The following is a 14,791-nucleotide window of genomic DNA, read 5'->3' on the forward strand; positions in this document are numbered from 1 at the left end:
CAAACACATATATTTTACATCAGTAAAGAGCGTGAATCCCAGAGAGGAAACACCGATAAGATCAGAAGCTGTTGTTGAATTATGGTAACCTTAGTTTGAAGGGGGAACGTGCAGAGAATGAATTTAGAGCGGGCAGGTCTTAATCTTTCTCTTCATAGTCTAACTTCCCAGAAAGAGTCAGCACTCTCTCTCTCCTTCTGCTACACCTCCACGCTGTTGTGAGTTAATGAGGAACAGAGCGTGGTTACACTCTCTAATCAAAGCCAGCTCTGGAAACAGATTTTTTAGCTTGCTGCTCATTTCTCTCCCTCACCTCTTGTTACTTTGTCTTTCCTCTACATCATCTGTACCCCTCCCCTCATCCTATCCTCTTTCCTTACCTGTCAGTGACTCTGCTTCCCGTTTTCTCCCTTTCCTGCCAGTCTTTTCCTTAATGTCCCGTACTCATTTGTCATCCACTCTTCTCCTTGGAGAACATTGATGACGTACGTATGTTGCTGATAGCAGGCCGACAGGAGGCCTCGAGGATCACACGGCTCATTTAGAATATAGGAGCAAAGGCAAATAACTCTAGGCCAACCAACCGCCATGTCAACACACGTCACACACACACACACACACACACACACACACACACACACACACACACACACACACACACAATTAACAATTCCACAACTCCACATTCAGTTTTCATACTAAAAACAAAGTATTTTTGCCACATGATATCAATTTTATATCTTTACACAAATCCACGTTTGTTTCTGTGCCTTTGTGTGTGTGTGTTTGTATGAATAGGCACGTGTGATCTTGTGTCAGTGCACATGCAAGTAGATTTGTACACATAATCCCCTTCATGTTCATTTATGCCTTCATGAAAAATCACCTTCTATGTCCCAGCTGGGGAATTAGTTCAAAGGCACCATGCAGGATGAATAGCATGTAACAATATCTCGTATTTGTCCATATGAAAGAGGACAAGATACTCTGTCTTCGCTTCTCTGCTGGTGCCGTTTCCTCACTCTGATAAATAGGTATTTGATTGCAGCTACATACCTGTGCCCAAGCACACAGAGCTGCATGGCCGCCTACTATCAGAGCCTGCTAAGTTACAAGGAGGGCACGTAACAGTGAGAGTCACGTCAAGCCGCTCTATCTTTCTGATTGACAGCTGTAGCTTTAACTCTCTCTTTAAATTCTCTTTCGGTGTTTTATGTAGTGACCTGGGCACGGAAAAGCAGTAAAGAGACAGCAGCTGTGGTGTTACGGCTCAGCGGAGGGCTGAGAATAGAAAGACCTGGGGGGTTGATACAAAAGGGGGGTGGTAAAGAGAAAAGGGGAAGGATGAGGCTAAATTTGAGGAGAGTGCTTTCTTTACAATTACAAGATTCCAAGATAATTGATCAGTTTAGGAAACATGATATGTCCATTGCAAAGGTAAATTCATGCACCAGAGACTGGACACTCTAATGATTGCTCCATGTTAAGGTTTTGCTGTAATTATTTTCAATGTGCAAGTTTGGCACGATTTTCAACACATAAGCAGAAGAATTGTGTTTTCCTTTTTCAGCAAATATCATTTTTCACAACCTTTCTCATTATCCCTTGATGAGTCTCTGGTATAAATTCCAAAATGTAAACACATCTCTCTGGGAGTCTGAGGATGAGGAGAGTTGTAGATGGCCTCATACTGAATGTTTTTATGGCCTGGGCCAGTTCATGTATTCTTTTTGTTGTATCAACTGAGCACATTCTGCTTGTCACTTCTGCCAGAAATAAGAGCCAATATGTTTTTTTCTTTTACAAAATCAACATAGAAAAATGGTGGTTAGAGAACTGATGCATTCATTATGGCTTTCAAATGCAGAACTATTAATAAGGTGATGAAATTATATTGTTGTCAGTTGTAAAAACTCATCTTTTCGTGTAATAACTAGAGAGCTTTTTTGCACTGAAACCAAAAATAATCAATTTGATATTAAATTGTATTTCCATTTATTCTCTTTGTTCCAACCTAAACTAAAAAAACAGTACAGGGTGATGTAGGGTGCTTTCAGCTGTTTCTGGCACTTCTCACCTGTTTCAGCATCTCTCACCACACACAGCAAAAACATGGCAACATACCAGTTAAACGACAGAGAGGATCACTGTAGTGGATAACACTTGGAAATAATGAATAATGAAATATTAACAAGCTCCATGTGCCTTTTAAAGCGTTTTATCACACAACTGGATCAGGTTTAAGGGATAGCCAAAAGCATCAACTGTGTGAGGATGCTTTGACTAATGTAAGAGCCAAGGAGGCTAAAATAAATGGGAACAAGGAAGGAGGGATAAATGGAGAAAGGGATCATGTGTCACTGCCTTTGTCAAGGATTAAACATGTGGTTGGGACTAAAGCATGAGCCATATTGTTTGTGTTGTGGTTTTCAGTTCCAGTGACAAAATAAACTGCAAGAGATTTTGCTTGTGAGAAAAAGTGTGTTTGCATATGTGAATCTGTCCTATTTAGAGCGTGTTTATGTACAGTTGCAAAATAGTAACACACACGTGGAGGACCATGTATATATACACAGATCCAGCGTTCACTGCCTCCAGCTTATGCAGAATTGAGAAACTACAATATAGGAACAGAACCAAACCAAACTGCTTCATGGATCAGACTGAAACCAGGACAGGCAAACCTATGCTCCAATCTTTAATTTAATAACTTTTCTCTTTTCTAAATGTTGTGAGAGTGAATCACAAATCTTGTTGACCTGTTGAAAACCCTTCTCAAGAGACTTTTTTTGGGAAATAATCAAGATGATATACTGCAATAGCATTCCTTTGATTTACCGTAACTGCATGACAACAGTATATCATCAGTCTGGACTTCAAAAAGCCGATTCAGCAGTGTTACCATGAACCTTAATGCGTCTCTGGGCTGCTTCACGGCTCCTCCTGGGCAACATCACAGAGCCAGCTGAGGGGTTTTTGTTCCCGTGGCTGGACAGCAGCAGGTGTCGAACTCTACGGATCCACCACCAACCTTACCAGCTAACTCAACACCAGCTGTAGTTCATGATGCTCATTCTGGCATAAACTCACAGCTGAAACCATAAAACACAGCAAAACTGCTGTTTACTTTGAATTAGGGTTCAATGTAAAGTGATTAGATTTTTATTTAAGAGGACCTGGGGAAACTTTTATTCACTGTATCTCAAGAAATATCAGAATGCAAAAATGCACTCTTTCCTACAGTAACAATATTATCTTTTGTTTGTGCACTGCATGTACAAGAAACAGGATCTTGAGTTAAGCGAATTGTTGCAAAAATAACAAATTTGATTAAAGCATCTATGTGACGACAGAAGGATATTGTGTGGTTGTGTGGTCAACACAGAAGATCAAAACTTATTTTAAATGAGAAAAGTAAGAGCCCTAATTAGCAGTAAGGGGCATCTGGAGACAGTGCCTGCCTGCTAGGAAAAAAAGCAACACATATGTCTACTGTGACCAGAAGAAAATAGGAAATTTTGCCATGTTCTTTGACCTGGACGTTTTGCTAGAAGAGATTAAATGAGGTGCAAAATATATTTTCTCGCCTGCATCCTACAAGTGATTATAAAGCCATTGTCCAACACATTGTTTCTCCTTTGATTCAACATCTATGGTTAAAGACTTTGTTGACAGGCCATTGAGGTGGTCCATATGGCGGTGTGAAGGCGCGGGGCTTGTGACTCTCTGGAGGATGTAGAGGAAACCAGACAAAGGCTCAGCCAGCAGGCCCTCAGCCTCTCAGAGCCTCAATGGAGCAGTGGCAGATCCCCCACTGGGGCCAGTTGCCTGTACGTTCTCAAACCAAAGTCTGATCTGTGGAAACGGGCCATTACAACATAATACGTTCAGCCATCCATACTCCTGCCTCCTGGGTCACGTGGTCTCTCTTTAAAGGTGAAAAGTAGTTAAGGAATGTTTAACAATCTCTTGGCATATGACAGATTCCTGTTGTTTCTAACTCATCACCAACAGCATGCAGATTCATTTACTGTTATTGAACAACATGATTACATTACACTACAGTTCATTGATTCATATGATGCAATATATGCTTTTGAAAAATAGCTTTGTAAAAGTGTTCATAGGATGAGACAGCTTGAAGTGCGTAGGTTTGATATTCAGATGTTATATTGGCAGTCAGGATCTGTCTTAAAGTATAACATAGTGAGCGACTTGTGTGCATGCATTTGTAAGACAGATATATAAATTATAGAGCAGAATATAAATAAAGCAAACATACAAGACTGATAGACAGAAAGACACAGACGGACAGGAGAACAAAAAGGGAGATGATCAAACTTGGCAGACGTAAATGTTTTCAAGGTTTTCAAAGTTCTGAAAAACCCTTGAGGATACCTGCAATAGCTTCGAACCTTCAGAGGAAAAACCTGACGTGTGATTTACTCATGCAGTCAAAAAAGTACTAACCCATGTTCTTTGAGAGTACGGCAAAGAGCAGGAGATGGACCCCTGGAGTGAAGACCTCCGAGACAGACAGATGGGCCTCAGAACCCTGCACCACAAGTCTTGTCAACTCAGACAACTATACTGGATGCTGCACAGGTTGTAAATAGGACATAGCAGGTAGCATGTATGTTCAGTGGATCTGCACCTTTCATTACTGAAAACACATCAACACATTCAAAACCTCACCATCTGAACCTAAATCACCCTAAAATGTGAGTGTGTGTCAACACTTTCTTTCTCTTTCTGTTTAAAGAAGATAACACAAACAATTCCCAGCTAAAAAAAGAACCAAATGTTATTTCCCAGAAGATGCAGACCCCGAACTCGTTAATGCAAGAAAGAATGAAACAATTGGGGAATAGGATGTGCTGCCAAATCTGCTTGTGTAACCACACTACTACAGTCCATTCACCTCCGCAGAAGAAAGTAAATCTCTCTGGTTTGTGGCAGAAATGTTGAAATACTTGGATGTGCTCTGACTTCTCTCCCATGACGTGACATAAATTGGCCCCCATTTATAACCTTTGTGTTTGTTTGTGTGTATGTGTTCAAATTACTTCCATTTGTATTTGTGATTGCGCAAACCACACTGCGAGTGTAAAGTGTGAGTTGTGAAGGACATGTCAGACATCCTGTGTGAGAGCGAGCAGGTTGATGAGCTGTTGTGATCGAAGCACTTTGATCTGAGACCCTCTGAAGTCACCTTTCACTCCAAGCTGAGAGAACCTTACTCAAATACTCTAGCTTTCATACTGAACTCTGTCTCCTCTCAGCTCGTTCTGTCTTTTTCTTTCTTAGTTTCACACACACACACACACACACACACACACACACACACACACACACACACACACACACACACACACACACACACACACACACACTTGATGTTAGCCTTTGTGGTCTGTGAGAGAAGTCAATATGTGTCCATTCAGCTGTCAGCTGATTCTGCTCCGTGCATCTCCTACTGTCTGTTTGGTCTCCATGGCTTCATCTTTAACAACTGTTTGAGATCCAAAACACAGAAAGTCTGCACTGTGTGCAGCGAAATGGCCAGACAGACACAAAATGATGAACACTCTGACATACAAGTATAGGCAAGAGCTTTATAATCATGGTATAGGTACATTCAGTCCTTAAGACAGATATTGCCCATATAGCTAGGAGGATTTATACTTTCCTTATGATACAGGCTAGACACAGTAAATCACATGTTTAAAATATTCTCCTTGAAGTACCATTTTCTTTTCCTCTTGCATTTTCATGATAAAGTGGGCTGTCAGCAGGTGGTTTGCTTTCCCACAGTTGCATGATGAGAGGATATGTCTCCAATAAATGGAAAAAGAAAAAGAATAGAAAATACAAAACCAACCACTTATGTACATTATTCATGTACACTCTCTGAGATTCACAAAGAAATGTAGCAAAACAGATCCTCAGTCTGTGTCAATATAAGGGATTTTTTTATTTGCAGAGTAAGGGATTTCAGAATATATTCACAAAGTGGCATTGCATTTAGTTCAGTTGTGTGTATTTGACTTATACATGTCTGTACAATTATTTCAGGTATTAAAGCATTAGAGTAACCCAGTGTGTGATCGGAGCAAAGGACAAGGCTCATTTATGTTTTCATCTAAAAGCTCTTGGAATAAACTTCTGATACAATCACACACAAAAGTACACATTTACATATTACACGTGCACACATATACACAGGAGTGTTTTCTCTGGAAGATGAAATGTGTGGAAACTGACTTCACATCTGCATCCTGTTAAGTGCGCTAATAGTGACAAACATAACAGTGAGAATATGTAGAGTTGTGTTCCTTTCCAAACACAAGCTAAGAGGCGTGTGTGTGTGTGTGTGTGTGTGTGTGTGTGTGTGTGTGTGTGTGTGTGTGTGTGTGTGTGTGTGAGTGTGTGAGTGTGTGTGTGTTGTTTCTATATCCCTCTTCTCTATTTATTGGAACCATCAGTGTAACAGAACACTTTGCTCTCAAGTGAGTTCTCTCCAGTTACACTTTTAGTATTTAATTAATTTGGGCCAATGAAGCCCCCGAGAAGACAAACCATGACTAAAAACAAACACGTGCGCAAAAAAAATGTCTCCTGTTTCTTTTTAGCCTCAGCAACAGCCATGGGGTATGTTGAGCAAGACATGTATGCAGTGTTTGCCTGGTGGGCATATTTTGTATTTCATATTAGGCAAGATGACACAAAAAACTTTAAAAAACAAACAAACAAACAAATAAATGAATAAATGAAAACCAAATAAACGTCTTCTGAAGTTTGCTGGTAATGACAAAATGTATTTTGTAAAAAAACTCATATATCATACATACTGCTAATTTAGAGCACATAATATGACTTTTTAAATGTTAAATTACACACATGATGAAAATAGGCGTGTGTGTGTGTGGTGCGTGCGTGCGTGTGTGTGCATGCATGCGTGTGTGTGTGCGTGTGCGTGTGTGTGCATGCGTGTGCGTGTGTGTGTGTGTGTGTGTGTGTGTGTGGGTGTGGGGGGGGGGTGTCGTGGGGGGTCGTGATGGTCAGATGTCAATTTAACCTGAGATTACCCCAATAAAACAGGAAGCGATTTGACAAAATAAAAGCATAAAAACAAAACATTGTGAAAAAAGTCCAAAATCAATTAAAAAACGTACTTTAAAACAATATAAATAGTAAATGTTTTGGTTTGATTGTAATTTAATACATTATATTGCTTGATAAATGTTCATTAAACGAAACATGTGGCCTTCATCTTTCTTATTGTGCTATCCATGACCGGAAGTGTTATCTGTTTTTCTGGCTGGCTTGACACATGGTGCGTAATTTAACACTACGGCACAGTCCCGTCTGTCACAGCTCCTCTGGACTTTACTCTGAGCAGGATCAAATCTCAGTGGCATTATCACAGAATGGATATGAAGCTGTTGGCAGTGGTGGTTGCGCTCACGGTGGTGATATATGCACCTCCATCACAAGGTAGGACATTATTATATTCTTGATTTTACTGTGTTTGTTGGATCAGATTTATTTGGACGTTTTGTTTTTCTGCAGCGGTTGGTGTAAAAGAAAGTGATGTTTATCTGCAAGTAATTAGTGGTTTGTCTAACCATTATTTGCCTGGTTGGATCGTATGAAGTGTTAATTCCTTTCAAAAAAATAATATTTCTAAGTGCATCAATTGAGAAGAATGTTTAAATACGCGCCTCTCCATTCCACAATTATTGTATTTTCGTAAAATAATAATATATTATTAGTAAGAAATAACCCTAATAGATGCAATTATTATGTTAAATATATGTTATGTTCGTGAATTGACGTGACGTGGTAAAATATCAATTTAAGTGTCAAATCCATCCAAATATTCGGAAATTTAATTTAAATGCCACATTCCAATTACATATGGCCAATTTTGCCTTAATTAATGTCAACCTCTTCGTTTTACTACAAATATTATTTACATTTCACAAATGTTACCGTAGTAATGTATGCATGAGTTCATATCTGAAGGGGGAAAACACTTTCCGCCGTGCGTAAAGCACCAACAGGCTGCTGCCCATGTGGCTCTGGCAGTAAGAAATTCCCAGTCGGATCACCGATCAACGTGTGTATTTGTTCTGCTCTTTGTTTTCATTTAATTACGCGCAAATGAGGCAGCAATAAGACACAGCCCAGCTAGTCTATATGGCGACATCAGTCACCCAACTTGAAGGTGTTTTGCCCTTTATCATGGAAATAACGTGCGATCATGTGAAAAAACAATGATTAGCATAGAGTTAATCTAGCGTTGTCATCTGTGTGATCTCACATTCTCTTTAAAAGATTCTGTTTTGTCTGTTTTAAAAATCCGCATTTATTCTGAATGAACTTCCACCCAACTATTACTAATAAATGAATGCATTATTTTCAGCAATGTTAGCTTGGTTAACCTGGGTGTTTTGTCGTATAGCTCTCATGAAAAAACAAGCATAGTCCTATTTATTTTTCCACATATTAATCAACTGTGAAAATCTGAGGTTGTAATGGAAAGTAGGCACATCCATCATGAAGTTCAAGGACCACAGAGCATATGTGTATGACTGAAAGACCTCAGTGTTTGTGGGTCTAGAAGTCTTGATACAAATGTTCCCTACCTCTGTGTGTGTTCTGCGAGGCAAGCAAAACAATCTCATGTAGATTTGATTTAATGTTGGTCAATGTTGGCTTCATCCCTCTGACCCAGCAAGAGATAAATGGTTATAGATGATGCGGTACAGTGCATTGGCAGTTTGCATGTATTTCTGTTAAAGAGAACGTTGTATATCGACTTAATTAGTTTCCTGGATTTATTTTCAGCTCATTTGATTGTTGTTTTAATGTTTATGTTGTTTATTTGATCTATATTCAACAAAATATATCTTGCAGTACCCCAGGTTCCACACATCTAATATTGTGTTGTATTGCTTTCTTTGAAACCTGCATGGCTGTAGGTGTTTAACTGACACTCATCTTCTCTTTCTCAGCAAAGCCCATCAGTCTGGTGGAGAGATGCTACTGCCGTTCAACAGTCAACAGCCTCCCACGAGGCTACATCCGAGAGCTCAGGTTCATCCACACCCCCAACTGCCCCTTCCAAGTGATGTGAGTATTGTTTTTAACGCTGGCATGTTTTCCACCCTGGTCTCAAAAAGTCAGACAGGTTTCCTCCTTGCTGGACATTTCTCACCATCAATCTCAGAGAGGTGACAGCCCAGTGAAAAGAGTTGTGCATGCAAGTGTACACACACGCCCCTCTGCCACTCGCTTTCACACATATGCACAGAAAGTATTTACCACAGGCCCAGTGACGCATCCACAGGAAGTGCTCCATTTGAGTATGAGTGAACGTGACAGGGAAGTGGAAATTGGACACAGTTTTGTTTTCAACAGGAAAGCAATAATTGTGGGTTTTGTAATTGGGTTTGCTTCTTATTTGTTTGTCACGGAGCAGTTCCTCCTTGTTCCTCGCTTACAACCTTTTGGTCTGATCTCATTCATTGTTACGGCCTCGTGTGGAGTGAATTTACTGATTACAGTGTGGAAAAACACAAGCACAAAGAATTTACAAATACAAAGTTACAATAGACAGGAAAACTTCATGAACAATAAAGTGTGCGGGAAATATATTTGTCATGTCTTAGAAATATACGTATAGGAAGAGGGAGAAACAGATTTTTGGTTACTCAAAAACAGGACGTGTGCGCCAAAGGTGGCATGATCTCCCACATAGAGACATATGATCCAGTCTTGTCCTGTTCTGTAAATAACCACATGGTAATGTTGGATTTAGAAAGTAGCCTGTGGCCACATGTTGAGTGATTGACGCTTCATGCCTCTATGTACTCACATTTTTACGGCACATTAATTAGGTAGTTCAATCAAGGATGAAATATCAAACTTAAGGTATATAATCTCTGAGAACTGCCTGAGTGCACATTATTCTTTAGCAGCTTCACATATTCGGATTAAAGAGTGATTGGTCACTGCTGTGAAAAAGCTCTCGGTGTGTGTCAAACTGACAAGGCAGTGTTAAGTCAATGTGTTTAATAGTAATGTGTCAAGAAACCTGATGTCGCTGGCTTTGCATAATTCACCCTTTCATCTTCAACTGAGTCATAATTGACATGATGCTCTTTCCCCTATTTTTCTGATCAGTGCCAAGCTGAAGACAAACAAAGAGGTGTGTGTGAACCCAGAGATCCTGTGGCTGCAGCAGTACCTGAAGAGCGCCATCAAAAAGTAAGTTGCATCAACACAAACTGTTTTTTGTTATGTTTTGCAATACAAGGTTCTGTCGTCTGCTGTCAGTCGTCAACCTTTAATAGAAAAACTTGTCGGGAGCACCGTAAAATCCTTTCCACTGTATAGAAATTTAGAGTATGGAACGCAAAAGCACAAATGTGCACTTGGACATCTATCAACAAATCATTGTGAGAGTAACAATTTATATTGGAGCCCGGACTTGAGACATGCTGGTACATGACCAAGTGGGAGACAGATTCAACTTTCACATACATTTTAAAACCACGTTAATCTGCTCTTACAAGAGTGATGTTATGTGTTCATCCCTGATCATCACTGTTTATGCAAGACACAGGTTTAATGAAATATGGACCACACTTGAATAAATATTGGATATTTGCTAAACAGCATTTTCAACTCGATATGGGTGTTACTTGCCTTTCTACTTTGATCGCTTTGTGTTACATTAATGCAACAACTTGCATTCTACAATCATAATACAGTTTGTCTAAGACTAAGAGGGCTAAAAGCAACGCCAATATCAACTGTCTCCATCCTGTTCAGAGGAAGTAAACACTTTTCTGAAAAACATTGGCACTGTGAAGTTTATAGAAGGGATCAAGTTACCATCCTGAACTCAGGAGTGCTGTCATATATGTCTAAGGATTGAGCCCCCTGCAGCGGTCGGATGAAACGAGCGTGAAGAGGCAGATAAAGCATTTTGGGATGCAAAGTGAATTTTCTGTCTTTGCATGTGATGAAACTGAAATGCACTTCTGAAGTAACTGACCAAATGAGGAAGGCGATGCTCCAACCCTTTGACATACACACTCAACACCCGCCCACAGTGCCACAATCAGACTGTCTGTCTCAAAGGTGATTGTTGGTCCTTTGACTTGTCGAGGTGTGATCAATCCTCTGCATAACAAAACAGCCCATGTAGACAGTAGACGGTGGTCATTCACAATGGATCAGACCTAATGTGTTTCCAATTACACATACATAGGAGAGACCTATTTACAAATGTGTCTGAAGAAACACGATTGTAAGTCATGCATTAAGATGCTCTTTAGTCGGGTGAATAAGACCGTGATTACCCTTTTTTGTTGTAAATGTGGCGTACTATTCCAATGTCAATAATTAAACTGCCCACCCATATTCAAGTGTTTATACTGTAAATATATGGTTTGAGCGTGGTATGTGTATATCACTCAGCAGCCACTGCTGCAAATTAGTGTTCTGCAAAATTACATCTTTAAGTATAAGATTTTTCAAAACACGTTTTCTTCAGTCACCAGCAATGAAGTCAGAAGTTTACAAAAAGTTCTTCTTGGAAAGAAAAACTTGACCTGGGAACAAGAAATTGACTAAAAAACTTTTGAGAAATGACCAACTGACGTATGGGCTACAAGGGGACTGAGTAACCAGCTCAAACTGAATGCAGGATACATTCAACTTCAATAAGCCAAAATGTCATGTTATTGATTGTAGTCAAAACATTTTGGTCCTGTAAACTTGAAGCAGCTGTTTTTGTTTGAGAATGCTGGGACGAAATATATTCTAAATGTTGGAACCACCCATTTGTAATCCTGGCATCCAGTCATGGCTGAACAGATGCTCATTATGTCACTATGGTGAGAAATAGTGATATTTTCACAGCCCAGTGTTTGTCCAAATGAACACGATACAAACGTAGTCACGCAGCTAGTGTTATCTTTTTTAATCGGTTCTTGTTGGTTTTGACAAAATTGCAAAGTTCTTATAAAACTAACGTCACATTTACTTTTCCTTCCAGGATGAAGAAAGCCAAAAGGGCCAACTAAAAACCTCTGTGGAGATACTCCTGAGGGTTTTAAACATCACAGCTATGTAACGCGTGATATGAGATCATCTGGTATGTTGAACAGCACTTATCTTGGCTGCTACGCTGCTGCCTTTTGCATGGAATGAACCTACAACTCTTCACTGTGAACACCAAACCACCAGCCTTGTCGCAGTCTTCACCATTACCACTCTCACCACTTATAGAGATCCTAGACGTTATTAATGCAAAGTGAAATTATGTCTGTAAGTGTGTGTTTATACTAACTATAATGTATATACTTTTTTGTTAATGGGCATCAACAGTAAAGAGCTATTTTTGGAGATGTTCTCGTCCCTCTGGCCTCTCTGTCATCAAAAGGGAAAATCTAACTAGGGGTCAAAATGTTTAGGGGTGCTAGATGTTCTCAACAAAAAACAAGAGTTATCATCCCACTTACAACTAACAAAGTCCTGTCATGTGCTAAAACAGCAGAATGCAGATTTATTATATCTTATCCTAAACATAGGATTTGCTTATCATAATCGTCTCTGGTTTTAAATTGAACAGCGTTAAGAACAATGTCTAGTTTCTCTACTAAAAACGAGAAAAGCCGCAGACTTTGCCAAGTCGTATTTCTCAAGTTAATTGGCACCGTGGAATTTCAATGGGTGCCAGCTACCCCCTGACTGAATATAAGATGCATAAAAGATGCTAGTAAAAATGGCTATTACAATGTTTTGTGATGGAAATTAGGATGCCAGAAGAGCTCGAGTAAATCCTAAGCTGTTCTGTGGCTGTGATTATGCGACCCTGTGTTACCCAACATGCTTGTTTTGTTTTTTATTCTTAGAGAAAAGCTGAACATCTGGATCCCAAACCGTTTTTATTGAGCCACCAATAAATCTAAATTTACTGGAATCATCAAGCTGTGTCGCTTAACAAGAGACGTTAAGAACAAATGGTGACACTCGACAAGCACAATTAGCGGTCTTACCAAATTGTTGTCAAAAGGCTTGATTCTGATTGAAATAAACTCTTATGTCCATTTCAAGGAAAGGTGTACTGCAATTGAATAACAGTTACCACATCAGTATGTTATACTGAGAGCCACGGTCGAGAAAGTGTTATTACTGACAATAAATAGATGTACATAGATGTGACTACCTACAACTGTCATGCAGATAGCAACGCACTTTATATCTGATGTATTCATGTTTTCACCTAAATTTACTGTTACTCACTAAGTCTGATCATTAAATTCTGACTTTTGTCTTTTTTATGTTAATCATGCTGTTTCCATTCTGTTCTTTTGGATCATTGAATGTGTAGCTGCATTTAACTACTAAAGTCTGGGAGATGTATTCATCTATTCATTTGTCCATGTACAATTAATATTATACAAATGTTTTATTTTTGTACTCTTTTATGCATTTATATACTAAATCTAAACAATTAAATGAAGGAACTGTACTCTCACAATTGAGTCATGCAGCTAACGTTTTATTGTAGAACTTGTATGCAGTCGGTCAGTAAAAAAAGGAACTTTTTAAAATGTATCGTTGCTATTTTAATGTATGCTTTCCTATACATGTTATGAGCCTTTTGGTCATATATATGCACATTTAGATGCACACACACACACACACACACACACACACACACACACACACACACACACACACACACACACACACTCAAGTTAAGTAACTCTTTACATGTTTGTATACGGTGTAAAGCAAGCTTTTCCAGAGCCAACACACAGCTGCTGTAATCTTACAGTAATAGCGGGTCAGAGGGTAAATCTTGAGACTTTGATGTGTGAACATGTGTTTAGCTTTACTCACAAGGGCATATGAAAGGCAACAACAATGATCCTGCCTGTTATTTAACTATTAACTCAACAAGCCACCATTAGGAAAACATTAGCGCTAAAAGGGATGAACTTTCAACTTCCCTCTAAGAGTATTATGTGAGGCGGAGCACAGTAGTGTATGTGATGAGAACATCAGGGAGAGATAAAGGGCTTGGAGTGGCAGTGCACTAGCAATTTGTCTATGATTAGATTTGAAGTCCAGTTTAAGAGGGGTAAGAGCAGAGTCAGCAGCACTCTTGTGTGAGATAAAGCCATTGATTAAGCCTCTTATTTAGCTTTGGCGTGCCAATTTAGAGTGGAAATTAATCAGAAATAATCACTGTATAAACTGATATCACTGCAGGAATGTGCAGGTAACAACAAGATATTTCCTCCAGAGTAATGTGAAGATTAGGCAGCTTGTCTCTGGTGACATTTTATCAGACAGAGGACATGTCCTCATATATTAAAGTGTTACATTTTGTACTCTGAGTTAACCATTTTCAAAAAAAATGTTATGAGTATATTTCAATTAAACTTAAAATTGCTAACATGTCATTTGTCTTCTATCGTCAATATTTTATTACCTTCAATATCACTGATCTGTGTGGGATATATGGGACATATATGATATATCCTCTAATGAAAAGCAGTTGTTTGTAACAGTTCTTAATTCATTGCGCTCTTTGGATCACTGCCAGCACCCACCAGTTAAACCATGCAGTCAGTGTAACTGATGCCGTGGAGCCAGAGGTGTAGTAAAAGTACGATTTTATATGGACATTACATTCACCTGTAAATGGAAAATATGGGAATAAAATGCAAGAAATGAAAACATCACACTGCCTGTAAAATTA

The 14,791-nt window shown here is 39.2% G+C and overlaps 1 protein-coding gene across 1 annotated transcript; it reads left to right on the plus strand.

Moving 5' to 3' along the window:
- Window positions 1-7,367: 7,367 nt before the first annotated feature.
- cxcl12a (chemokine (C-X-C motif) ligand 12a (stromal cell-derived factor 1)) lies at window positions 7,368-14,487 on the plus strand. The gene is made up of 4 exons (XM_029449753.1): window positions 7,368-7,497; window positions 9,021-9,138; window positions 10,192-10,275; window positions 12,074-14,487. Exons 1-4 carry the CDS (start codon window positions 7,431-7,433, stop codon window positions 12,099-12,101), a joined length of 297 nt encoding a protein of 98 aa, XP_029305613.1. The 5' UTR covers window positions 7,368-7,430; the 3' UTR covers window positions 12,102-14,487.
- The last annotated feature ends 304 nt before the right edge of the window (window positions 14,488-14,791 follow it).

This window comes from Cottoperca gobio, chromosome 15 (genome assembly GCF_900634415.1).
Source record: "Cottoperca gobio chromosome 15, fCotGob3.1, whole genome shotgun sequence".
Lineage (NCBI taxonomy): Eukaryota > Metazoa > Chordata > Actinopteri > Perciformes > Bovichtidae > Cottoperca > Cottoperca gobio.